Raw genomic sequence first — 27,445 nt, forward strand, 5'->3', positions numbered from 1 at the left:
ACGCTGGGTCCGAGGTTTAAACGGCTAAAAATGGTAATCGTAAAGATGAGAGAGAACGAATATCAGTTTTAAAATCGAACCTATTTCTCTCAACCGCTACCTGTTTATCATTGAAACAATATTCATATGGTTTAGCACAAAATTCCAGTACAATACCGACCTCTAACCCGGCCTCCTCCTGCGTGTCATGGTCCAGGGCGTTGGGGAACGACGTGAGGTTGTACCCGATGCCCCGGCACATGGGGATCACGATCTCCTCGCAGCGCGGCTGCTGCAGGGCCGCCCCGCCCGCGACCAGCGCCGCCAGCGCCACCACGGTCAACGCGCGTCGCCACATTGTTGCACGAGGGGTTTACCGCATCTGGGAAGAGGAGAAATGGTGATAAGTATGATTCACTTGACAATGTATTAAGGAGGACACTGAAGGACTAGCTGACATACATATCAAGGACGTAGTTCAGACACATCAAATAATAAATATAGAGATTTGAATTTTACATACATATTATCACGTCTATATCTCTTGCGGGGTAGACAGAGCCAACAGTCTTGAGAAGATTGAAAGGCCTCGTTCGGCTGTATTTGAATTCCATGAATGAGCCGTACAGCTGAACGCGACCTTCTCTTCAAGACTGTCTACCCGTTAAGGGATAAAGACGTGATAATAGGTATGTACGTGTGTATTTGTATTTGACTGTACCTTATGCAGGTACGCGAGTTGGCAAAAATAATTGTAAAATGTGGTGTCAACTCAAGTGCACTACACAGTCTGAAGTTGAAGAATAATTTTAACTGATTATACTTTTAATTAATAATTTTTTTACGTCAAACGCTATTACCCAAATGAATTTTAATGATGGGTAATGACCGTGTGCAACAAGTTTTGTTGTGTAATCTTTATATTATATTTAATTAATTCAAATTGCTGAAGAGTGGATCTTATCATTTATTGACAGTGTGTTTTATAGAGGCAGTTTGTATATCTTATTTAACATGCATGATAGATAAAGTATAGAGGTAGCGTTGTTTCTTACAAGATAAATCTTCATAATAAAGTTGTGTGCTTCAAAACATATGTATACAAAAAAAGAGTCTAATTTCGTGATTCTTGTCCGAATTATTTACTGCTTTACAACTGAAGGTCACTCGCGAATCTTACTGATAATGCCTGATAGCTGATAAGCGTTATCAGCAATTACGACGCTCGTTTACAACTTGTCCCGCTACTGTTATTAAATGATAAAGATTGTTGAAAAATTCATGTTTCGGATTCATACAAATTCAAATTCTGAATTCTAAATTTTTTATTTCTCCAAGCAAAGTATACAACCAACGAAAAATAATATAAAAATTAATCGTGGATTATAGTTAGTTTATCCTCGGGGCCAACATGGAGTCGACATAAAGTGGTTTCTGTCAAAAAAAAAAAGATTCTTATACCTCTTCGAAACTTCTTAGTCCTCAATCCCACGATTTGGTTGAAACCTTTTTTCCAGAATATATTTTTCTATATTATTGAGATGAATAAAACTGGACAGGTACTGTATAAAAATACATAGTTAATAAGGTCACTTCCGTTCTGCTAAGCAATATCACTTACATGCAACCATGCATAATAATTTGCAATATTTCTTAGTCAACAAGTTAAAATCGAGCTCGGAATAATAACTTATCAAGTCTTGTTAAACACACAGATAACATAATCTCAATTCAAATGAACATACCAATTAAGTCTGTGGTAAACTAATTACAAACGTAACTATATATAAGGCACGTGTTTCTGTCTGTATGTGTATGGGCAGGTTCGACGAACTAACGTTTGGTTTAAGTTAAATAGTTGTATTTATTTCGGGAGAACTGCCGTAAATATACAAAGAGGAGGTGAGGTAATTCGCAGAAGGTTGTCCGTTTATAGGAAACCTCTGTGAGGCTGGATCAAGTATAATGTTATAAGGCGCGATTGTATGATTGACGCATTGCTGCGGTGTCAAGACGGCTGTAAAGAGTAAATTGATCTGTTATCGACCAAATCCGACTACTATACTACTATCAAAAAGGAAGCGCTTTCCTTTGTTTTCAATCGCCTATTGCATGACTACATATGAAACTAAAAATGTGTGTCCATCACCTCAATCTTCATTTACACAACAACCAAAACTAAATAGAGTATAAGTCTTGAATAACATTTCTTTTCATCGGAGTCTGATTGAAATTTTTATGTCTTGTTCTAGAGGCTCGACAGGTAGGCATTGGTTCTCCTATTAAGATAGCCTTCTGCACTTATTTGATCTTTGAAATAAAGAGCACAGGCGCCGAGACGCCGTCCGTCTGTCCGTCCAAGTCCGGGCCGACTTAATGTGCTTTTAACGACACGCGATACCTCACGAGGTAACTGCAGGATCTATCTATGTATATATCTATCTCATAGTTATATGTTGGCAGATAAAAACGCTCGGTTTATCGCGTGTTCAGTCGGAATGTGCTTGTTAACAGTCGCTGAAAGATTGAGCGATGGGGAACTGCAGTTTTAGGATGATAGATAAGGATTGTTCAACCAATTTGCCATTAGGGAAATAGTTAGTATGTTTTTCGGAAGATGCAGTTATTTCTTTTTCATTTTGAGTACCGTTCACTGCTGTGTTTTCGAGATTTGGGGTACGTACCCCAAACCTCGAATTAATTACGTAATTAATCGACAGTTTTATACCCCTTAAACCCGTCTTGTGTCATAAATTTAAATGAAGAAAACATTAACAAAAGAAAAAAAACATTGTCTCCTATCGTATTCCACCCTTGATATAGATTTTCATATCACTTCTTCAATAAAATGTTTATACACACATCGACAGTTCAAACAATTTGTTCTATATATACCACTTTTGCGATTGAGAACATCTTATGAGTCTTTATTAACATTGAGACAGGACCAAGTTCTCAGACAAAGCGGTAACTCTTAGCACCTAGTTAAAGCTGAACCAGCCACAAAGCCGCTGGCGTTTGACTCATGAATAAGACAACGTGTGTAAGCGCCATTTACAGATGCATTTCAAGTGAACGTGTACGGACTAATCTCCCGCGCATGTAACCTTAAGAAACATTGCCACAAGAGATAATTTTGTTATATGTTTTTAAAGGACGTTTGTTGGTGGTTCATGTCAAAATCAAGGCAAAATAACATGGCTTAATGACTTACAATCACAACTGTTTTCCTCTTTATTTTTACTAGCTGTGCCCGCGGTTTCGTCCGCGTGGAATAGTTATTTTGGGCATCATTGAAGCCCTCAGGGGTGTATAATTTTTCCCGTTATTTTTCACATTTTCCATTATTTCTTCGCTTCTTATAGTTGCAGCGTGATGATAAATAGCCTAAAACCTTCCTCGATAAATGGTATATTAAACACAAAAATAATTTTTCAATTCGAACCAGTAGTTCCTGAGATTAGCGTATTCAAACAAACAAACAAACTCTTCAGCTTTATAATATTAGTATAGATAAATGTCATATACATGATAAAAAAAAATTGCAAAATTACCACCTAATAATCAACTGACTTGCCAAATCGTCCAGCTTTCTCCACCCACATCTGTCAAAACAGCCATTTAGCCGTGAAAACTGCGTATTTCCACCCAGAATTACGTGTAAAATGCTTGTAAACAATCTCATTGGTGGGCGTGGAAATGATGCGCGGGCGATTATCGGCCGAAATAAATCATGGATATAGATTTAGTTAGATATCACCAGTTCTCATATTTAGGAAAACTTAACGTGACAAATAGTCAACAAGGCAAAATAAATGGATAGTCCTCATTTTCTACCATCGTTTTTGGTTGATACAGAATATACATAGATATATATATATTGTATCAGTATTCAATACTCTTTTTATTAACAGCGATCACAGCCGATATAGAATGAAAAAATCCGAAAACCATGTGGCATACAAAGTTATTAAGTATTTCTCTTTTAACAGAAAAAGAATAGGACCACTCCACCTTTTTCCAATGGATGGCGTAAAGGGCGACTAAGGGATATGCTTATATACTTGGGACTCCACTATTAAAAACAGTTGAACGTGGCCTATCAGTATTTTCAAGACTGTTGGCTCTGTCTACCCGGCAAGGGGTATAGAAAGAGATTATATAAAATAAAATAAATAAAAATGGTTTATATTGTAAGTAACACATTTACAATAAATGGTAGTTGGAGTCTACTTTTAGGTATGGAAATACCTGTGCCAGTGGACTCCGCTCCTCCATATCGCTAAAGTTATGTACACCTACTTAAAACAATAGTATTTATGTATTTTTTTTCTCTCGTCTTCGTGTGGTCTTGGTTTTATCTAGACAGATCTATATCTGCGATAAATTATCGACATTTAACAACCATTCTGATGGCTAGCTCAATATTTACGTAATAAAACACTGTATTAATAGCCGAATCAAAATAAATCTGACATGAATAACGTGTGATCTTTGGCCGATGTTATTTTGTTTATTTTATGAACGCTTGCAGATTTCGATGCTTGAAGATTGGCCTCGCGATACCTCAATGTAATAAATCTTAATAATAAAGTTTATGAATATAGAACCACAAACGGGTTAACAATTTTTAATTTTTTTTTGTATAGGTAAGTATTTTAGCAGTGATAGTCATAATACCGTGTGGTGGTGGTGGGCACCAATAGAAAAAAGAATAGGACCACATCACATCACATATAATCACGTCTATATCCCTTGCGGGGTAGGCAGAGCCAACAGTCTTGAAAAGACTGATAGGCCACGTTCAGCTATTTGGGTTAATGATAGAATTTAGGTTCAAATAGTGACAGGTTGCTAGCCCATCGCCTAAAAGAAGAAGCCCAAGTTTATAAGCCTACCCCTTTTACGACATCCATGGGAGAGAGATGGAGTGGTCCTATTCTTTTTTCTGTTGGTGCCGGGAACCACACGGCTTTTTAATTTATTAAGCCAAACAGCTGAACGTGGCCTTTCAGTCTTTTGTTGACTGTTGGCTCTGTCCACCCCGCAAGGGATTTTGACATGATTATGTTATACTAGAGGCCGCCCGCGACTTCGTCCGCATGGAAACCCTATCAATCCCGCGGGAACTCTGGGATAAAAAGTTGCCTATGTGTTATTCTGGGTCTTCAGCTACCTACATACCAAATTTCATGGTAATCGGTTCAGTAGTTTTTGCGTGAAAGAGTAACAAACATCCATACATCCATACAAACTTTCGCCTTTATAATAGTAGTAGGATTTTATGTGCAGTCATAAAATAAAAGAGGTTGACAAATAAAAGAATAGAAAGTCAGATTCTATGAACATTATTTTTCTTCGAAAAAGTATTAAAAATTTCGATCAAAACACCCCTTTTACTCAGTCTTTCAGTGCACATAAAAGATCACGATAAATTTATAACCTCATTTGGCGGGAAAAAACTTTAGGCAAAAATCTATGCCGCTTTTGTCTATGGCCACATATGTAAATGTGAGCAAGACCTCGGCAGACACATGGCACCCACGCCTGGGTTCGGACCCCACATAAGCCCTCAGCTTTATTAGCGTCCGATTATTCCGACCCAGTGGAATGGATATTGCAAGGGAGCTGTCTCATTGGTCGGCTCAACGCGGTGACATAAATGTAAGATTAAAATTCAAGATAAGAATGTCTTTGGATTCTTAGGTTAGTTTCGCGCGGACCGGATTTTTTGGAGTCTGCAGATCCTTTTTTTCCACACTATTAATATTTATTTATTTATTATATTTTTATATGTTTGAATTTTTGTATGTTTGTAACGAATAAATTCAAAAACTGATTTTCACTAAATTTGTCACAGATAAACTAATGACATAGGCCTGTGACTGTCTAGGAATTATTTCCTTTTATTTATGTACGTATTTTCGTACATTAAATGCACAAAATTTGTTAACAAATCTCCAGAAAACTATATAATGATTTTAAATTCTGAATTTCTACGTCGATGATTTATAGTGAACGGGGTTCTTTAAAAGGGAACGTGTCTCATGCGCGGGCGCACGTAACTCTGTTTATATTGTGCGTTCACGCCAATTATGATTGAGTTATTGGACACAGCCGACGGCTGTAGTGGCCAGGGTTGTCAGATAATCTAGATTAACTGGCCGTGCCCGACTGGATGGGACAAAAGAGATTCATCATTCTCCTGGGGATTTAATTGTTGCAGATTCCCTGGGGAGCCACCATTCAGTTTTTTTTACAGTGACTACTACCTACTACTTATAATTTCGTAGATATAAAAAAGTTTATTTCACAATATATATTTTTTAATAATGTTTTGTTGACTGGCATGCAGATTCTTTGGAAATAAGATCTGTTAATCTATTTCTATAAATTAATGTATGTTGTAAGTAGTTACTCGTACATTGAAATATATATAATATTGAGTGATGCATAAAAGGCCTTATCGCAATAAGTAAATCTCTTCCAGGCAACCCTTTTGGTTTATGGTTTTTACATACATATAGATGAAAAAAGTCTCCAACCAACCTTTATCTAATAGATCTGTTAAATTTAGTCTACCTAAATAAAAATATTTAAACCCATTCTGTATAACGAGCCGTGAAATCGTGCAGGTTACACTTCCTATCAAATATACATAATTCTCAAACCAAATTAGTCCGTGAAAACTGCATTTTTTTCCTGCTCCGAAGAAAGTCAGTGAGTCAGTTGTTGCAATGACAACCCTGGCGATAACTATAGTGTTCGATAGGTCTAGCATCAGGCTTGGTTTCAAACTGGTTGCAGGCTGGTTGTAAGGTTGTTATGAAAACCATTTCTGACGATTTATCGCTTATTCCATTCCGATTTTAATTGGAATACGCAGTGCAATTTTAGATTCAAGTTATTGTGAGCTGTTGAAAAATAAGACATTTTTAAGAGATAAACTATCAAATTTCCCTTATTAATATTAATATATTTGTTAAGGAGAAAGGTTGATAATGTATAAGCGGACTTAGGCAGGCAGGTAACAAACCGTAAAAAATATTTTCCAACCAACATACATACATTCATAAAATCCCGCATTTTCCCGGAGGGGTAGGCAGAGACTACATCTTTTTTAAATAATAATTTATATTTTGTGTAGTTATAAATATATTTATTTAGTTTAACCCCACATAAAGTTCTCTGTCAGACCCATTGGTTGACTGGTAGATAATGCTTCCAGCATTAAGTCCGCCAATTGTGCTATACATTTATATTTTGTGCAATGAAGTTTAAATAAATAAATAAAGATAACATACTTATTATAGACGCCAAACATGAAGTAAATATCTTCAATATCCTTTTAACATTAGTTTTGACTGTGTACGCGTCTCTATGGAGATTCTTATTAAACACACTTTGCACGATGTCATTAGCCGACGTCTAACTATTAACCGTCTTCAATATTCTTCAGGTGTTAGTCCCGGTTGCGTCTTCTCTGGAGAGGTAAGTACGCCTATAAAACTATGAAGTAAAAAGTTATGTACAATGCGGATTGAACTGAGAAAAAGATATGTCGATGGCACATAAGCGGGAGTAGAATCGCCATATTGGCACGGGTTGACGTCCGATCGTCTGGCGGGCAGCCAAGCTGTTTAAAACCCGTAATTTCTGAACGCGAGCGGAGGCGGGTAAGGATGCTAGTATCGCTATCAGTGTCGTTTGGAAATGTTATGAGGCGGAAAACTTTATGTGGTTTTTAGAATAGTAATCTGTTTCTGTCTCTGTCGTGTCGATTTCATTAATTTGAAATGACACCTCGATTATTTGTTATCGAATCGACGTAAGATCCTTTTTGAAGATTCGAAGACTATGATTTGACCAGCAGGCCACTTCTCTCAGTACCATCCGAAATAACTATCTTTGAAAATGACTATCTTTGACTGCGTTTTACGGCAGTCTGCCTAGCTTATTTCTTCTACCTTAAATTCTAAATCTAATCGCCAATTATTTGAGTAACCCGCTTCTTCTTGTATCTTGTAGCGTGAATTCCATCCTAACAGTACTAATGAAAATATGTTCCTAGTGTTTGCCGCTCGGTAGTCATCTATCGATAACATTTTGATAGGCCATCGATACTCGTACATACATAAAAATCACGCCTCTTTTCAACGCAGAGACATCTTTTGCTACGATCCTTGCATACTTTTTTCGCTTCATCCACATTAATTTCTTCACACAAGGTTTTCGGTTGTCGGTACTATTGACCTGACAGTGTCGATATTGTTAACTATTTATTTAGCATGGCTTTAAAAGCTATATTGATGGGCCTTATACATATTATACATGGTTTCCAAGAGTCAGCGATCGTGACCTTTTCTATCGATAGTTCAGCAACTAACTAGTACAAACGGTGATGAGCGCACGTGGCTGCAATCGATACAAGTTTAGACGATACGAGCATGACGAACTGACAGTTTTCGTCGATTAAATATGCCATAGGTTAGATCAAAATGCATGCAGCATATTCTTGATTTAAATATAATTAAAACGATCTTGGGATGTTAATAATTTATATTATTTATACCAATAAATATAAAGTAATTCGGTCTCTGACTTATAAAAGCAAAAAGATTTGACCATCGATAGTAAAACCAAATAATTCACTTGTTTCTGTTGATTTTTTGGTTTTGGACATTGACAGGAAAGATTTATAAATTGCGTCGAAATATATATATATATATATATACACCAACTTAGTTTAAAATGCATACTAGTTATTAATCAATTCCCTGTGAGGTCAGACCATTAGGGTGTAAGATGCAATGAATGGCTAATCTGCCGTTAGGCAAGCAGGTAACATGATACACCTCCAGATAGTCTTAGCAGATATCCGGCCTACAAATATCTGCTGAAACAATACCCGGCCTAGTTACCCGGGAAATTCCATTGGACATAGACCAATAACTGGTTAGATACGTTTTATAAAAACTACGAGTGTCCTGTTGTGTGTGCTGAAATAATGTTTCACGAGTATTCAACTGTAATTAAACCATAAAAAATCCAACGACTGTTTTGTATTTTTGATGAAATTACCCTTTTATTTCAACACAATCATAAAATGACTTAAATATGAGCGTAGCAATATGTAGCGAAATGTGTTTTATTATCTTCCAGACATCTTTTATATGGCGAGCCCATACAACCAAAAAAAACTGTTCGTTGTAAATTTTTATCAAACAAAAATAAAACGGTTCGCTATCAATTTTTATTTTAATCAATTTTCTTGTCAACATATTTTCATAGAATTTCATATCTACCTGATTGATTGATTGATAAGAGATAAAAACTGTGCCATCTATCGTGTTGTATATCGATGTAACCTCAGGCGTCTCTGTGTCTGTCGTTGGTCGAGCATATCATGTCAGTTGACACAATATACGGCAATCTAGATGGAATGATGCACTGAAATGTTATATCAGTGGAGTAATGTGAGGCCTCCCAGCCGTTATGTTTCAAGGAAACCATTCCACCTTACGTTAATGAAGGCACAGGAGACGGGCGATGAAATTAATGTACGGTTATCTGCGTGCTTAGTCCGGGAGCTGAATATTTCTTTTTCTGAATAAGTTTTGGCGAGCGAGTGAGATACTAAATTTGACTTAAGTCTCCAAAAATTTAAAATTATTAAAATCGGCTTATATAAGCAAAATTTATTTGGCTATATTTAGCTATATAGCCAAATAAATTTTGCTTATATAAGTATATTTGTACATTAAATTGACGAAATTAAACTTTTGATTATGTTATGACTATGTGTACCAAAATCTTTTGAGTCTTATTTATCTACACAATCAGATCCGACCAAAATAAAACTTACACAAATACTTTAAAAAAAACATTCTAGAACTGACTAAGTACAGTCAAGTAGAAAGTCCTAGTATTTTCGTTTACAATATAGGTAACACTAGGTTTTAAATATACGATGCGGGCCTAAGGACCAGAAGGCGAGACCACGGGTCGCAAACTCATATCGTTACGCGCTGTCTTTACGAGTCGAGTTTCCTGCACAGTCTAGTGACAGGGTTATCAAATCTACCTGGTATAAACTATTCGTGAATCGACCTTAGAAAAAAAAACATTAAAGTTCATAACACTCTTATTTGGTAAAAATATAATCGCCAAAACATTTGCCGAAAATCTCATACAATTATATTTCTGTTTCGTGTGATTGTTTTTACACGAAGTAAGTACTCTTTTTACAGATAAAGGAGCTTTTATATATCTGAAGAATGTCAAAATTTTGCTAAAACTTAACAAACCTTTTTATGCGTACAAAATTTGCGAAATTATGTAACTATCAAACATTCCATGCAGCCTAACAGCTACGGCGGCGTTTTCTTCAACGAAGTCTGATAACGCACTACTCTTTGTGCGGGGCTTCGCTTTTCTCTTCGAATTTCCAGTATAAAAAAAAACTTATGTTTAGAAAGAAGATGATGAAAGATGTAGTCTCTGCCTATGTCCACCTCTCCGGGAACGAGGCTTTATGTATATGTAAAGTAGCTATATATAAATATATATGTAAAGTAGAATGTTCCATAAACTTAAGACACGTAGAAAAATAACATGAAGTTGGTAACCCTGTCCTGAATATTTCCAATAGTTATTAAGGAAGGACCTTTATGGCGCGAGCAGCTATTTTCGCACGGCGTATGTTGACTACTTGTGTCATTATGCAGAGGTAAGTACAGCTCGTGTGAGGCTGAAAAGTATATTGGATACCTATTTATTTTAAACATTCCTAAGAATTATAAATGCGTCAATATTCTCTTACTTAAATCTTTGTCGCAATTTGGCATGAATGTTTCTTAGTTACTGTGCGAGAGTATAAGAGAGTAATTAAAATATCCATAAATTCCCGGGTAAAAAGGGCTACTGTTTGGTTCCCGGCACCAATATAAAAAAGAATAGGACCACTCCATTTCTTTCCCATGGATGTCGTAAAAGGCGACTAAGGGATTGGCTTATAAACTTGGGATTCTTCCAACCTGTAACAGGTTGCTCATCGTCTATAAGAAGAATCTCTTTCTCGTGGATGTCGTAAAAGCGGGTAAGGTATAGGCTTATAAATTTGGGATTCTTCTTTAAGGCGATAGGCTAGTTACATGTCACAATTTAAATCTCAATTCTATCATTAAGCCAATCAGCTGAACGTGGTCTTTCAGCTCTGTTTACCCCGCAATGAATATAGACGTCATGATTATGACATATAATATATGAATAAACAGGGTTCTCTCCCTGAAGGCGCAATCTTTAAATCATAACAACATTAGTATGGTATGGATGAACCCGTCTACAATTACAAGTCTATTACCAACGTCATTTATGCGATAAATATTATAAATGGGACCACTCCATTTTACGACATCCATGGGATCCAAGGCGACTAAGGGATAGGCTTACAAACTTGGGATTATTTTTTAGGCGTTGGGTTATCAACCTAGAGTCACTATTTACACATTAAGCCAAATAGCTGAACGTGGCCATTCAGTCTTTTCAAGACTGTTGAGTCTTCCCCGCAAGAGATACAGACGTTACTATATGTATGTATGCAAACATATTATAAATTCCACTTGTTTCCAATCCAGGGCAGAGGTCGCAGCAATTGGGCCTCCCAGCGCACACCTCATTGGCGATAATAGGCCCGCATGGCCTCGCTCTATTTGCGCGGGCGCCGGGGGGCGCGGCTAGTCAATAGCTGTCTTCGAAATATTATACATTGTTCCTGTCTTTTGAAGATTGGCAGAGTAAATTGAATTGAAAAAGGTAAGTGTCTAATTGCCGTGTGGTTTCCGGCACCAATACAAAAAAGAATAGGATCACTCCGTCTCGTTCCCATGGATGTCGTAACAGCCGATTAAGGGATAGGCTTACAAACTTGGGATTGCTTTAGGCGACGGGCTAGCAACCTGTCACTATTTGAATCTCAATTCTATTATTAAGCCAAATAGCTTAATGTGAGTATCATCTTTCAGTCTTTTCATGACTGTTGGTTCTGTCTACCCCGCAAAGGATAAAGACGTGATTATATGTATATATGTATGTTTTTTTAATAATTTAAGCTAAACATTGTGAGCTGAGTGATTGTCACAGTTCCCTTTTATCCGAGTATAGGGTCAGACAAATAGAATATCATATGCGTATACTGTTACAAGGTAAAGACGCGACAGTACGTAAATCAAACTATTTTAGTTCACAATATCACTCAAGTCACGATTGACCTACAAACGTATCTGACCACAGAGCAAGCTCGGCATTCTGCTCTCTGTGCACAGAGCAGAAGAAGGCGGTCAGCGTTCTCTACTCTGTGGATCCAACAAAGGAATCTGAATGTCAGATAGCGGCTGATCCGTGATGAATGTCAGAATTTGGAAGACTTTCTACAGTCTTATTAGGTACTTATAAAGGGAAATTAGATACTTTGCGCCTGCGAACTTTCTCACGTTTAATAATAATATCAACAATAAGATATTTTTTTAGAAATTCAAGTCACATAAAGCGGAGAAATGGTGGTGCGAAAGTTTAAATTAATTTGGTTTCTCAAGCATAATAACAATACAGTCAAAAATACTCCGGTAAACCCTCAACACCATTATCTCGTTGCAATTAACTATTTATACAAAATATATGTCATTAAAAGTCCGTTTTCAGTTTAATTTTCATCAATTGGTAAAAAAGAGACGGAAAACGGTATAAAAGCTAAAATTATATTTGGATTTTTTGTTAAAATCAGTAATTTCCGTAAAGTAATTGTGGTCTTAACTATTTACTAAATTCTATTTAAAAAATTACTGCTCAAAATGGCATTATGTTAATTCATCAAGTTAACATATCAATAATTATTTTTTGGCGGATGTTAGATTTGATCAGTATTTGAAAAAATGCGAGTAAGCTTAATTAGTAGTTGTTCGGGGAGCAATAAAGGAAGTTGTGGGCATAAACTAATAAGGAAATCATATTTTGGGATAATCTATTTTAGGCAAGTTCAAATAAGGATAAACTATACTTATTACATTCCCATCCCGACTACTTTACTTTCAGTAACTGCAGATTTGTAATCGTTAATGCAAAATGCTGCAGTGTAGCTTGTTGCGCCCTTAAAGCACTTAAACTTTAATTATAAGTAATGTAAGAGCGGTGCTCACTGTTTTTAAAATATCTATTGTCTTGAATATTTTATGGATCAATAAAAAGTAAATTATAATTTGTTTCTACAGGAATTTCTTTTGACTGATTACCGTTTATCCTATATTATTTTAAAAAAAAAGGTTATTGCTTATAACATTTTTAACACATTTTCATTAGGGAAAACTAAAATCGAATTACAATATTCAACTAAAATTGCTTTCACTAGTTAAAAAAGCCGACAAGTTAGGTAGCCTCAAAGCTTGTTATTCTAAATTGTTAATTCTTAATAAATAGACTTGACACAGGTACGATTTGGGGGAAAGAAATCTTTAAGGTATGAAGATAAACCTGAGAATGGTAACATAAACAATGAATTCTAATGCAAAGCCGTATATTTCGTGATTTCAAGTTACGTCTGAGCTTTCAAGCTCAACTTGCGAGAGTCAGATTGAGACTTTACGACTTTTTGGCAACGACCGTAAGTATAATGTTTGTGCAAAAGAGATGACAAACTGAATAGGAAAAGGACAGATGTATAGAAATTTTACGACAAACTAGTTAGCTTCGGCACGCGATTGAATTTGGTTATGCTTGGAATTTACTTCAAAATTGAACATATTACATTGTAGGTATATGTATCGTTGATATATTGATAAATTAATAATATAGGTAGGTAAATATAAAATAGCTTGTCTTAGCTATTTAATAAAATTTTAAGGCGTTATGAAGGACATCGGACTTTCAATCTGTGAGTTTATAGTTAAATTTACTTTTAGTATTAATACATTCAAATTTTATTTATTTAATAAGGCAAATGTGAGATAGGAAAGTATGCGCTATAATATTATAGTAAAATCAGTTTGTTGTTGGTAAATGAAATCCGTTTGTACGATTGGATCAGCACGTTCGTATTGGAAGGAAATCCGCGGGCGAAGCATGCATACTAAATTCATGAGGATTATTATAATATTAAAAAAAAAAACAAAGAAAAAGTTTTATTTTTATAGAATGGTTTAATACCAGAAATGTTTTTGAACCGTATATTCTTTTATGTACTCCACACTAAATATTTGCTTTTAATAGATATCATTTCAATGTTTAAGAAATCAGCAAACAAACTTACATTTATTTTTTTAGTCGGTATTGGGATATTGTAGACTGGTAAAATTTGTAAAATATGCATATAACATTAAAATATATAATTTTCATTATGATGAGCAAAAATACATTTTTGGTGGCAGCTGGGGGATTCGAAAACACGTGGCCTATCCAAAGTAGGAAATTAACTTCACAAATTATGTTTCACGTAGAATTTGAACTACCTTAGGCTTTTGGAACACGTATACATAGTTATTATCTGGGATCACCATGTATAAGCTATAAACTAGAAACAATTCTACCACACCCAGTTGTGATTTAGACGCTGTACTTGACTATTAAATCGTTTAAAACAGCTGAAACAACTTCATTAATGCCATGTCGCAATGTAGGAGACTGTCAGTCACTTTAGCTTAGACCTAGATCCAAATAGGTAATTCAGTGTTGGCCGATTGACGTGTCTGATAACATAAACTTAATTCATTCTAATATTATAAAAGTGAAAGTGTGTTTGTTTGTCCGTCTTTCAAAACCACTGGACCGATCTTCATGAATTTTTTTATACGTTAAGTGTGGAGTATGGAGATGGACATAAGGTTATAACGCGGAAGGAGCCGATGGCGAATGTTGGTACATAAGATAGATAGAACTGTCAAAAACGTTTTTGTGTGTAGCTTTTAAACCTGATCAACATAAAAAAATTATCTTGGAATTTGGAATATAAAAAGATATTTTTAAATGAATTGGTCCATAAAAAAAAAACATAGTCGACCAAATGAACAGACAGAAACAAGCCAGGCGACCTCCATATTCAGAAATAGGTATGATAATGTCTGACAGGAGTAGGCAGTAAATTACACGCTGCATTTAACATTGACTAAGATTCGAAGTCGGGCAGCCTATGAATTATTCAGACGTGTAGGTCTACTGCGAAATGTTTGAATACTCGTGAGGGATAATTAAAATTGGTGAAATAACAATGGGATGGAGCTCATAGAGCTTTCAAGGTGGGCTTCACTGGAGCTTAATGGAATCCATATCAATTTTTGGTACATTTTTGGATGTAAATTGCCATATTTTTAATTTGTATTTTGTATCAAATAAACAATTATTCTTTCTTTTTTAATTGATATCATAAAAAAATAGATTTGAATTATTTAAAGAATACATCCATATTAATATTATAAATGTGAAAGTGTTTTGTCCGTTCATGTCTAAACTACTGAACTGATGTGACGTCAATATGTGGTACCTTGTATCCAATTTTGAAAATTATTCTATTCTATACTGAGCTGATCTCCAAGAAAACACATTGACAAATTTTGGCAAACACTTCACATAGACGATACCTTAAGCAATAACGAAGGCTTTTTATTTTTTTATTTCTGGCAATTCTCACGGGGACGAAGATCCGGGCTTAAAAGCTAGCTTATACGTTACAAGATTTTACCATCTCGTTGAACCAACTGCAAAAACCTGTATCCTATCAAACGATCAGGCTCATGAATACAGGCTCTATGATAGGCAACAGGGGCCATTGTTCTGTTATCTACACTAGTGACTCACCCGGCTATTCCCGGGTAATTGCGAGCGATCGGAACGTGATTAGCGGCGAGTGCGCATTATGTAAGTAGCATAATGGACGCACTGTTTCTATTGGTGTTGCGGACTTTCATAGGGTCAGGTAACCGCTTTCCATTGGCCCAATCGTGGATATTCCGCAATAGTATAAGTGTAACAAGATGAAGTTTCAGCTGTTAAATGGAAAGCCTGTTTTTAATGGCCGTAAATAGATCCGGAAAAGGTAGGCTGACTGCGTTATACATTTTTGATGGAGTAGTCATAAGCGATTTTGTCTTTGATTTTGCAGAAATAATAGTCTTCTTTTCTGATTATCACTGCTGATAAAACTATTAAAATTGTTTATTCTCAAATTTTCTTTGAATGGAAGTCTGCAAATCCTCTTATCTATACATATCCTTTGACAACGAAGATCGTAAAACATCCATTAGTTTGCGTGGAACTCTGATAATCGACTTGGGTCAATGTTTTCTTGTTCCTAGCAATTTTCCGCTTGGCAAATCAAACTTGCGTTTCATCGTGGTCCAAGTCATGAAATAACCAGATCATTTTGTGGTCCGTTGAACTAAATTGCTTCCTCAAACGAATAGTAGCTTTCCAGTCTTGACAGACGAAACCTACAGTCTATTTCTCAATTGGTTTAACAACGAAATCCTATAATCTATGTATAATCCTACCAATAAGGTTTCTAAAAGGTAACTCTTGTACTGCCATATTAACTTTTGATTTTATGTCATTCTTACCGCTAAAGTTCAATTTGACGTTAAACTTGCTTTGTGCAATTCGAACTAAAAATGTAAGTTCTTGTAGAAAAAATAGAAGATTACCAGATGTGATGTCTGTCAACAGTCTCCAGCCATCAACACGCCCACACGCTACATTCACATGGTTTTAACTGGAGCTATAAAAAAATTAAGGCGACTGTGAGAGGAAGCATCAATTCGGAGATGTAAAAAACAAACTTTTTAAATACATTTTATTACCGCATGACAATAAACTGACGGAATGCCGTAAACCTTAATAAAAAGTCAGGTGCCGCTTGACTTTGTCCAAATTAATTGATGTAAAATAAAGATGATTATCTTTTATACCTGTCCCTTTCTAGGTGGCACATTTACATGCCATTAATAACAGATGTTTATCGTGACTTTGTTTTATGAGTAGACGAGTGAAAAATTTCACTCTGGGGAGAATTTTTTCACTTTTTCGGAAGCCAGCGTACGTAGTGCCTATCTATTTCACCTTCTCTCCTTCATTGTGAACTATCTAGTATTAATTCGAAATATACCAAAATAATAAGTGATCCTAATTAGGTTTTAAAATCACACGCAGTGGGTTGACTAAGCTACACTTGGGTTAACTAACATACTTTAGCTGTTAAGTGAGCCTAGGAGACATGTAATTCCATCTTACAACCGCCTTTGAAAAAGGGCGAGGTTCTAATATAGACACGTCGCAACCTCTTACATACATACATACTTTCGCCCGCGGTTCTGATAAAGATTTCCAAATAGGTTTATACATACATATATAGTTTATGATAAAATCCGCTTTGGTTTGTACCTTATCCCACACAAACTATCAAATTCGGTAGAATTTACAATTCACCCGGGCATTTGACCGGGTCAGTCGGAAGTTTGCTTCTTTGCCCAAACTCAACGATTGCTAATCACGAATTAGTTAATTAACGTTATTCCAAACTAACTTCCCAACAGTTTGGTCGAGTTAGTTCAAATCATCCGGGATGGGTGACCAATTATCTAAAGGAGTGAATAGTTAACCAGATTAACTTTAGTATAGTTTCTGGTATATAATATCAATGGTAGGAATAAAATAGCAACACGTTAATCAAATATTGATATTTTATTTATTCTTATACTTGTGAAGCGTAGGTACCTACTTTATTTTTTTTTCCTTTTTTTTAACAAAAAAAAAGAGAACACATTCTCGATTTGGTTTCCTTTAAGTGGGTTAAGACAATCAATTATATTTTTCTCGTATTTTATTTATTATACGTACATATTTTATTATACACGGGATTAAAATTAGCCTATATGTCATTCCATGCGGACGAAGTTGCGGGCGGCCCCTAGTCTATCACAAATGCAACATTTTCATTAAACGAAGGCCACTGCAGTGTACAACTCGGTGTATATTTTTCTGAGCGTATCTCTATTGCTATTTATTTCAATGATTCCCGGCACAAATACAAAAAAGAATAGGACCACTCCATCTCTTTCCCATGGATGTCGTAAAAGGCGACTAAGGGATAGGCTTACAAACTTGAGATTCTTTTTTTAGGCGATAGGCTAGCAACTTGTCACTATTCGAATCTCAATTCTATCTTAAAGCCAAATAGCTGAACGTGGCCTATCAGTCCGCTCAGGACTGTTGGCTCTGTCTACCCCGCAAGGGATATAGACGTGATTATATGTATGTATGTATGTATGAGTAACAATGACACAATAGTGTTTACTTATGAGAAATTCTTACGTAACTGACTTAATCATCCCTCCTGGCGTTAATACCGGTAGCCTCATCCCAGATGTGTGATTTTCCTTTTCAGGAACGTTGTCAAGGCATATGACTTATCTTCTGTCTCTTTCTACCATTCCGTTTAAGCTCAAAACTAGAAAGAGAGTTAAGATATATTGCTCTTCAAAGTTTAGCACCCAGCTGAAAGTCAATCATATCGCTACATTTACAATTATTCTCTCTCATCTTTTTGTGTTCCCGATTGCACCCTCCTCGGAGACCAGGGTCCGCTTTCTGAACTTTTGTTATACAGTGCTTAGATCCTAACAAATAACTAAAATTACTGAAGGTGCGTAAAAAAAATTGTCATTTGACTTTTAATATGAACCGTAACAAAATAAAAGTTAGGCAAAGAGGAAGACAATAGAGGTTTACAGTATATCGTATATCTTACGAGGGTAGTAAAAATAAATTGGTCAGTATAGTAATTCGCAGTGTATTTCGCCGGGCGAAAATAACATTGCCAATTTATTTATCTCGGTAAATTAACTTCAATGGATGCCGAAAAGTTTTTGTCAATCGTTGAAAGTTTGCCATTTCTATTTTGTAAAAAAAAAATTGTGTTGCCACATTCATTTTATGGTTATTGCTAACATTGAAGAGAGACAAACAATTGGATAAATTTCTTTAGAGAAGCACTAGCAATTTATTTGTTAAGTAAAAATATTCTTTCTGCTAACTAGTAAGTAAGTAAGTAAATGCTTTATTGTTCACTAAACGAGTACATAACAAATATAAAACAGTAGGACAGTACAAAGGCGGGCTTATCTCTAAGTGGGATCTCTTCCAGCCAACATGATAATAAGAGGTTAATAATACTAGTCTTTAAAAATATAAGCCATCTAATATTTAACACTAAATCAAGTAGGACAATTTATTTATTGCAGAATTAACTAGATATGACACAGACTTCAATAAACTTTTATTATTTCTGAGAAAAGTGCGTCTTAAATATAAGTTTTCAAATTTTACAATCAAAAGACAATAAAGGCTTTATCATACAGTCATCAGCAACTGTATTTCATTCAAGTTTGTATGATCGTTTAAATAACGGTTTGTTAACAAGGAGAAATCGTGACATAGGATTATTACTTTGCCACCAGCCACTAGAAATTTTAACAGCAATTTAACAACTCACTATTACCTTCATTGGGAATAATTTGTTAGAAATTGAACTTTAACGTAAAGGACTTATGAGCCACCCTATTGAAATGTGTAGGAAGGTAAGAACAAATGAGATTCTAGACAAATATTAGTTTTACTGGACATGGACAATGTAGAAGGCATTTACATTTGGAAAACGGTAGCTGGCTGCCATCTTGACTGTACAGTTTATGTATGTTCGTTGTAAATAAGGTTAGTTCATTAATTTCATTAGAGATAATTCTTCTATTGAAAATTAAAAAATAAACTGTCAATCTATTTGTTTATTTATTTTGATCTTTTACTTCCTTTGTAGCTGTTGTACACGTATTATTTTTCCTAACAACGATACAACTAATTAAGAAAAATAAAACCAGACACTGTCGTTCTAAATTTGAATATTTCCACATTCTTTTTTCAAATCTGGCCATTTCACCCAAACGAGGCATCAAATGACTGCCATTTACCCAATACTATGGTATTAGTCCCGACGCCTTTAGAATTGTTAGAAATGTCACTCCCTCGTGTTTCAAACGGGGGGTTTTTTTCGTATCGATCGGAGCAGGTAACCGGGAGCGGATGATTTATTACCAGCCCTGTTTGTACGAATAATCGATCCCTGGCCTTTCATTGTTGTTAAACGAAAATATGCTCTCCTACATTATAAATTAGACGTATTTTCGGAAGTTAGATATGTCGCATCCCGTTTTTAATGGCCCTACGAAAATATCCGTGCGCGCTCCAGAAATATTTGGACAATACAAGTGCTTTGCGCTAAATTTCAATGAGAATTTAAATTTATAACGGTGATAAATTGGCTCTCATATCGGGCCGGTGCAGCGTGCCATAAGCTGTATTAATAGCTCCAAGGGGAATGACCGTATATGGTAGAAAGCATTGCATTCGTTCATTAGCTTTGCTATACTGAATTAGAAAATAATTTAGGTCAGCCTGGTTTAATTGGCTGGTAATAAATTCAATGGATTGTTTAAATAAACTTATTGTAGGTAGGTAGGTACTATAAAAGTAGATTATTGTATACTTATGAAGAACTGTATTGAGGCATGTGCAAAAGAATTGGTATCAAGTTAAAGTGGTGCCCCCACTGTTCACATTAACACGGTAAATGCGTTTATATATCTCCAAAACCGATAATAATGAATTAATATATGTATATGGGTAATATTTCATTAGGTATGAATGAAAACGTCTCCTTATTTTCCAATTCAATTCCGCAATGCTGATAACAGTAATCTTGAGTTTAAAATAATATTTTTATCAAATGATTAAGTATTTTTATTGGAGGAAATTCAAAAGTCCAAAATCTGAAACGATATCGCCGCGATATGGGTGCGATAGAGGAGTTTTGTCAGTAAACACATCGAATCATGTAATAGGGTCGTTACATGTCTTACAAGTTATATGGTGTCGCCAGATTCACAGATAACATAGATAATGTTGATAAAAAAATAAGTATTTATAATCTGTGCCAGCCAGTTAGGTTTACTGGCTGGACGAAAACGATATTTTAAAAAAATATCTTCGCAGCCAAAATTTATCGTGGAACTTCTAAAAGTAATCTTGGGTCTTTGGAGAGAGGATGCTGACTTTATTGTTGTTTTTGTAAATAAATAATTTCTTTAATTACCTTATTAAGTACAAAAAATGTAAGACAATATAGTAATTTTTTTTGGCAAGATTTATCAAGTACACAAACTATTCACATTTTAAATTATGTAGATAGGCCCTACGATTCACAATACCCTATAATAACTACGTAATGTTTTATTCATCAAATATCAAAGAAAAATAAGAAAAAGTAGAACAGTTTCTGATTTTATTGCTATCAATATATTTGGGAAAGGACACATTTGCATATAGTCTGCAGAATATTGGAATACTTAAAGACAGAAATACAGCCTACGATCATCGGGTTATGGTAATTTTATATTGCAGAGTGGTGTTGTCAATCGATACTTCACAATTAATAGTCTATCGATAGTTGAGTAAAATCAATAGTATCGATAGCACAGTTACCGTAAACACGATTGACACCAAACAATACTATCGATGGTATTGAAGCTGAATACTTAGCACAATGATAATTGTAAAAGGTGTTGTCTATAAATTGATATTTTGTGGCGTAACCCTTTAGTTCTCATCAGTTAACGCAGTTAAACAGCCGAGCACTCATTTAAACAAAATGCAAAAATTTATTTTTTAAAACTATTTTCATAGTTTATCATGTCCAGCAGTCGACGCAGCAGACAGCCCGACACATGATCGATTACGCTGTTTAATTATCGTTATCGATATCAACTCGATGATTTATTGATATTACCTACTCGATATCTGATAAACGGCCTGCACCGAAATATGCCTCTGTATGTATTCGTTTAATTCAGAGAATTTACGTCAATATTTTGGTTAATTTCAATATTTTTCTCTATGTATAATACTTTTATTTCATAGGTAATTGTAATATCAGTTGTTGATTCATAAGCTGCTTAAATCAAGAATAAAACAAGACGTAGGTGGAGATTTCAAATGCTGGGAAACTAATTTACAAAGTTTACATTGTATTTCAGTTGTACACATCATAATAATTTTCAATGTATTTTTATTAATTATAAAATAGAAGCAAAATCTAAGTAAAAGTGATCTATCGTTAATTTGACTATCCTGTGAAAAAAGTCTGCTCATCACTGAATGTAAATAAGAAGATAACCTTTTTTAAAATAAGTAGTTTTTACTAATTTAGCGCCACGTACAAAAGAATACAGGTTATTCCCAAACCTCACGGCACCTGTGGTTATTATTTTGCAAATAAATTTATTCTAATGAAATTTCCCTATGTTCATGTCCAGAATCACGTAAATGCGAAATTTCAAGAAGATTGGTTCAATGGATAACGCGTGAAGTGGTAACAAATAAAAAAAAATACTTTCGCATTTATAGTCTGAAATCAATTAATGAAGACAAGAAAAGTAATATTTGACCATTGGAATTAATGTCACAGTTTTAACGTCTTACGTGTCACACTCACACATTTTTATATTTGATGGATGTCCCAAAGAGGATTAATACGGATTATATGTTACCTACATCGTACATCAATGTCTGTCAGATAAGCAAGGGTTTTTTTGGGCAAAGTTATGGATTAAAATTAGTTAAAACAATTTGAAACAAGACTTTTAGTTGTTAAGGAAACAAAGTCATGTTGTACTTTATTATAATTTATACAAAATATTTGTAATATGTAAGGTACATTAAATGTAAATAAATGTAATGTTTATTATTTAGACTACATCGTAGAAAAACACGCGCCGGTACCTTTTTATAATGTGTTTAAATAAATCTTTAAATAAATTTGAAGCCACGTGATTTGGATGCGGGTGCGTATTATTATTACAGAATTAAAAATACTGCTAACTATTATTCGAACATTCTACCTGAGGCTTAGGACGAAGACTCTTGTGTTGACATCTGTTCAAATATAAAGTGTGAATATCTTTTGTCACAATTTTGTAGAAGGAATATAAGATTGTATCATAGACTAGAAAAAAAAATGCAAGAACAATTCAACTGGCTCATAAGTTTAAGCTTCAGCATGCAGTTTTGTCCGCATAAATGTGAAATCCGGTATCAAATAAGCAGACCCAGTATCGAATAAATAAACAGTCTTTTTTAGTTTCTTACTTTTCCCAAGAAAACTACAAATTAGTAATGGTAAGAGTTTAATCATAATAATTTTAATAAATAGAAAATTGATCATGGCATGACATCACAAATCACACCATAAGGCTTTGTATCTATACCGCACGTTGTTTCATTCAAGTTCTATCAACACTTGCCATAAAAACTAACAAGCCAAATATTAACACAATCAAATGAGTGTTTATTAAATATTACACTATGGTTGCTGGCTTAACGACCACTTGTCTATAATAATAATCATTGTCTGTCCGTGTATCCGAACATGAATAGACCCACTGTTGCCACACTTCATAGTACCATGTTATCCATTCAGTTAGTTAATCTGTTTGATTAGGCGCCCTGCCCTGGATAAGAACGTGATTTAATTCACTTTAAGCTCAGGCACGGATTTTGTCAGGGGATTTACGTTCTCAATACATTTAAGATATTTCAATGAAACAATCTTGAATATTAGAAATCTTATCAAAGCACAGTTCTATCTATGTAGACAATAATTACATAGAGGTACTTAAACCTGACTTATACTGGGAAATACATGGACATTTTAGTTACCTAACTTGATATATTAAACTTTGATACCTATCAATGAGATATCCAGACTTATTAAAAGTTGTACTGCCCGTATCGGTTGTGGGTCACCAGTTTAGTTTTTATCATTTAATCATGCCATTAAATCGAAAATAAACTATAACATAGAATATTTATGACATCGAAAGAAGGAAGGTCAGGAAAAAACTGCGTTCAAGGGTCGGAGCGATGGGTGGGCTGTGTGTACCGTGTATATTTATAATTTGATAAATGAAGCCGACGGTAGCCCAGCGGGCGTGCATGACGCCGGTCGTTAATCGTGAGGCGATCGTACTTTATACAGGACATTTACTGTGTGTGTATCCGAATTTGTGGAATTTTAATGTCTAAAGTGTAAACGTAATTTTTGAATAAGGAACGTTTTGTTCGAAAACGAAAAGAGTCTGCGAATACAATCATGAAAGGCTTTAATCCATGCGGAATATTTTCAAAAGAGAACACAAATTGTTTCACATTTTGGCAGAGTCACGCATACGTTTCTTCTTGCGTAAACTAGAGATAATGAAATGAAACGGTACACGTAATCCAGCATTAATTAATGCTCAAATGAGTTTGTGTGTCTGGTGTTTCGAGCGCGGAAACAAACAACGCATTGTGGACGCGAACGCGTGAACCGTGATCCCACAATGTTTGCCTTGCCGGCCGTCGAACCCGCACCTTTATATCCCTTCAAATAAGCACTAATTATATTTAATGCGTTTTACCTGTAATTAGAAGGTGTTAGAAAATGTGAAACAGTGTTTAACGGTTTCGACAGAGTTGTTTACAGAGTTACGTATACGATTAGACTGCTTTATGAGGTGTTTCCACCATATCGCCTACGCTACATCGCGAATACAAACACTGCTATGGGCTATGTAATGATTATTGTAAACATACTCGGATTTGAGACACCCGTGCTAGGGATGCCAGTCTCGTTATTTTGAATTAATTGTATTCGAAGGCATTAAATTAACATTAAATTATTGCAAAGCATGGAACTATTATTTTAGGACATAATCTGTTTTAAAAATTTTCATCGATTACCTACTTGTTGATCGGTGACAAATTTTAAGGAAGGTTTGAAAAAAGACTTCTTAGATTTAAGAGTTAGCTAGTCGATGAAGTAAAAGGAGGAATCGTGCATGCTTCTTCTCGCGGTTAATTATTAAATAAAGTAGAACCAAGTAAATTGGTTCATTTTTAGGTCAGGCAACCCTATTCTATCTGAGCTTCTTGTATCTACGTAGCAGGAGTTACGACGACAAGACGATTTACGTTAACGATAATGTGATGGAAATACCCATATAATAAATCTTCAAAATATTTATTAATTTTTTATTAATGGAACGCAGATTGTTGTAAATAATTTTAAATGGCTGTAAACAATTTCAATGTTAGCCCATAGACAATGGTGATGAATATAAAATTTGAAATTTGGAATACGTGTTCTGGCGGGAAAATTAGTGGACAGTTGCACACTCGTAGGAAGATGGTATGGGAAGATCGTAAATAAAAGCGTGAGTCAGACGAGTTCGAGCTATTTTCGACTTGCAAATGAAAGTGCAGTGGAATAACCTATAGCTGTGTTCAGCGGCTTTCCTGTACCTGAGCCATGCGTTTCGATTTGCAGCGGGCGTTGCACTGTCTGTTGTATCGCTGTCGTGCGATATTACCGCGATTGTCCTAGCTTTTTGCAAAGGACGTTGAACATGTCCTTTGCAAAAAGCTCGTTCATTACGAGAGGTAATCTAATGGTTTTGATAAGTAGGTAGGTAAGTACCTACTTACCTTAGGATATTGTTGCTTGAAAATAGAAATTATTATATAATTGAGTGTGATGTGATGAAATAGGTAGGTAGTTCATATATAAATAATGTACCTACGTGAAGAATAATGTAGATACTCCTATTTTGTATCCCAGATGAGGAAACGAAAGTCCTACCTACCAACTATTTGTAGGTAACCACCTTTGTCTGACAAAAATAAATGAATAAAATATGAATTTTCTTTTAGAGTAAATTTACAGATCGCAGCGTAACCAGTGAGTTAAAACTAAGATAATAATCAATTAATTGAAAATCTAAACTGCCTAGGTAAAGAGATAGAGCACCGGCGATCACTAAGATTAACGAAATGTTTTATTATGTACGTAAATAATACATACCTACTTACAAAGAGATAAACTGAAATATTCTGAACAAAACTGAAATATTTTTATATTTCAGTATAGTAAAGCAAGAAGCGACCGAGGCAGCAACCTGTTTGCAATTTTATGAGTTTATACATATACACTGATGCCGCATCAACCGGTGGAATGTCATCGACAAATTTATAAATGCATCGACCGGCATTCTCCGATTCCAGACTATCTCAAAACCGGCCACTTATCGGCTCAAACAAATCCGCGACCTTATCTACAACCTGCACGTAAACACAATCAATATCGTTACTTACAGTTTGCCAACAGCGCCAAGTCCAGTCTCTCACACAACACAACGAAACACTATCTCACCGTCTTCTTAAACACCTAATTGAATCCATGTTATCATTTAAAATATCGATCAGTCACACGCGGCGAACGCTCCTCGATCCTCGACGACGCGTATATTTTTACATTCAACTCGAGATATTTTCGACAGCCTTGCTTTTTGGTTTCTCACAACGAAGTTCACAACACGCACTTTAATGGATAAGCAGGTTATTGTCGGCAGAATAAAATTTATTGTCACTGATCAGCTGAGCGAATGTTTGAAACAATAATAACGATACATGAAATGAACCAACGAACAGACGTCCTTCCAGTGCGGCACACGAAGACTCACTGAGTGAATGAACAAATGAGCGAGACTGGATCGCTCGGTTCGCCTGCGGGGGGAAAGGGAGAAGGGGCGGCTGAAACGTCACGAGTTGCGGTACAGATAGATGGCAGCACGTGTATTTTCGTCGGGAAATTGGGGAAAACGAACGGGCAACGGCAACGAGGAGTTTTCTAAGGGCGCGTTAAAATAATTATGTGGGCGAAACTCCCTCCCGCCTCCTTATAAATTAGGAAAACGTTTTTAAATGATTCCCGAACGTTTACTCTCCGATTGGCCGCTTTCGTACAGAACGAATCCGAAATCAATTTACGCGAATCCACTTTCGCATTTTAAATTTCCTCTATTTGTCGTTAAACGTGACGGAAATTAATGTGTACATTGCATTTCTTAAAGGACGTCGAATCGGAAAAATTTCCTGTCGAATCTCGGAGAAATGTAAGAATTCTATTACTTAGGTAGAATAAAATTGGACTTGTAATCATCTATTCTTGAGTAAGCATCGATTTAAGTTTGGAGGGGAAGTCGTCTGTCAGGGTTGTTCTGCTTGCGGGGAAAGATTGCAAAAAGGTTTTGACTTTCAAAAAGAGAGTTAATACCTAATCTCACATCTTAAGTTTTAATTGAAATGAATTTATAAGTTAAATTTGTAGTTCCACCTACGGCGTTTGAGAGTGTTGATCCGAGTTACATAATTACTATAATTATTTATAATTACATATAGTAGTATTCTTAGTAACTTAGTGAGTATTACCTAATGTAACTCTATTGTATACTATGCTGTACTACCTATAAACGGTGACAAAGATGCGGCACGGCCGCCGCCGACG

At 35.3% G+C, this 27,445-nt stretch overlaps 1 protein-coding gene across 2 annotated transcripts in view; it reads right to left on the reverse strand.

Annotated features, from left to right (window-relative positions):
- LOC106133274 (frizzled-2) overlaps positions 1 to 26,615 on the reverse strand; it is a 30,188-nt gene extending 3,573 nt beyond the window's left edge. The window contains exons 1-2 of one of the 2 annotated variants that reach the window (XM_060946518.1): positions 26,254 to 26,615; positions 161 to 361 (exon numbers count right to left, since the gene is read on the reverse strand). In XM_060946518.1, the coding sequence (XP_060802501.1) occupies positions 161 to 337 (177 nt within the window). In that variant the 5' untranslated portion in view covers positions 338 to 361; positions 26,254 to 26,615. Of the gene's footprint in view, positions 1 to 160; positions 362 to 700; positions 835 to 26,253 lie in introns of those variants that run through there. The other variant, XM_060946519.1, reaches the window with a different exon arrangement.
- Positions 26,616 to 27,445: the final 830 nt, after the last annotated feature.

Source organism: Amyelois transitella, chromosome 11 (genome assembly GCF_032362555.1).
Source record: "Amyelois transitella isolate CPQ chromosome 11, ilAmyTran1.1, whole genome shotgun sequence".
Classification (NCBI taxonomy): Eukaryota; Metazoa; Arthropoda; class Insecta; order Lepidoptera; family Pyralidae; genus Amyelois; species Amyelois transitella.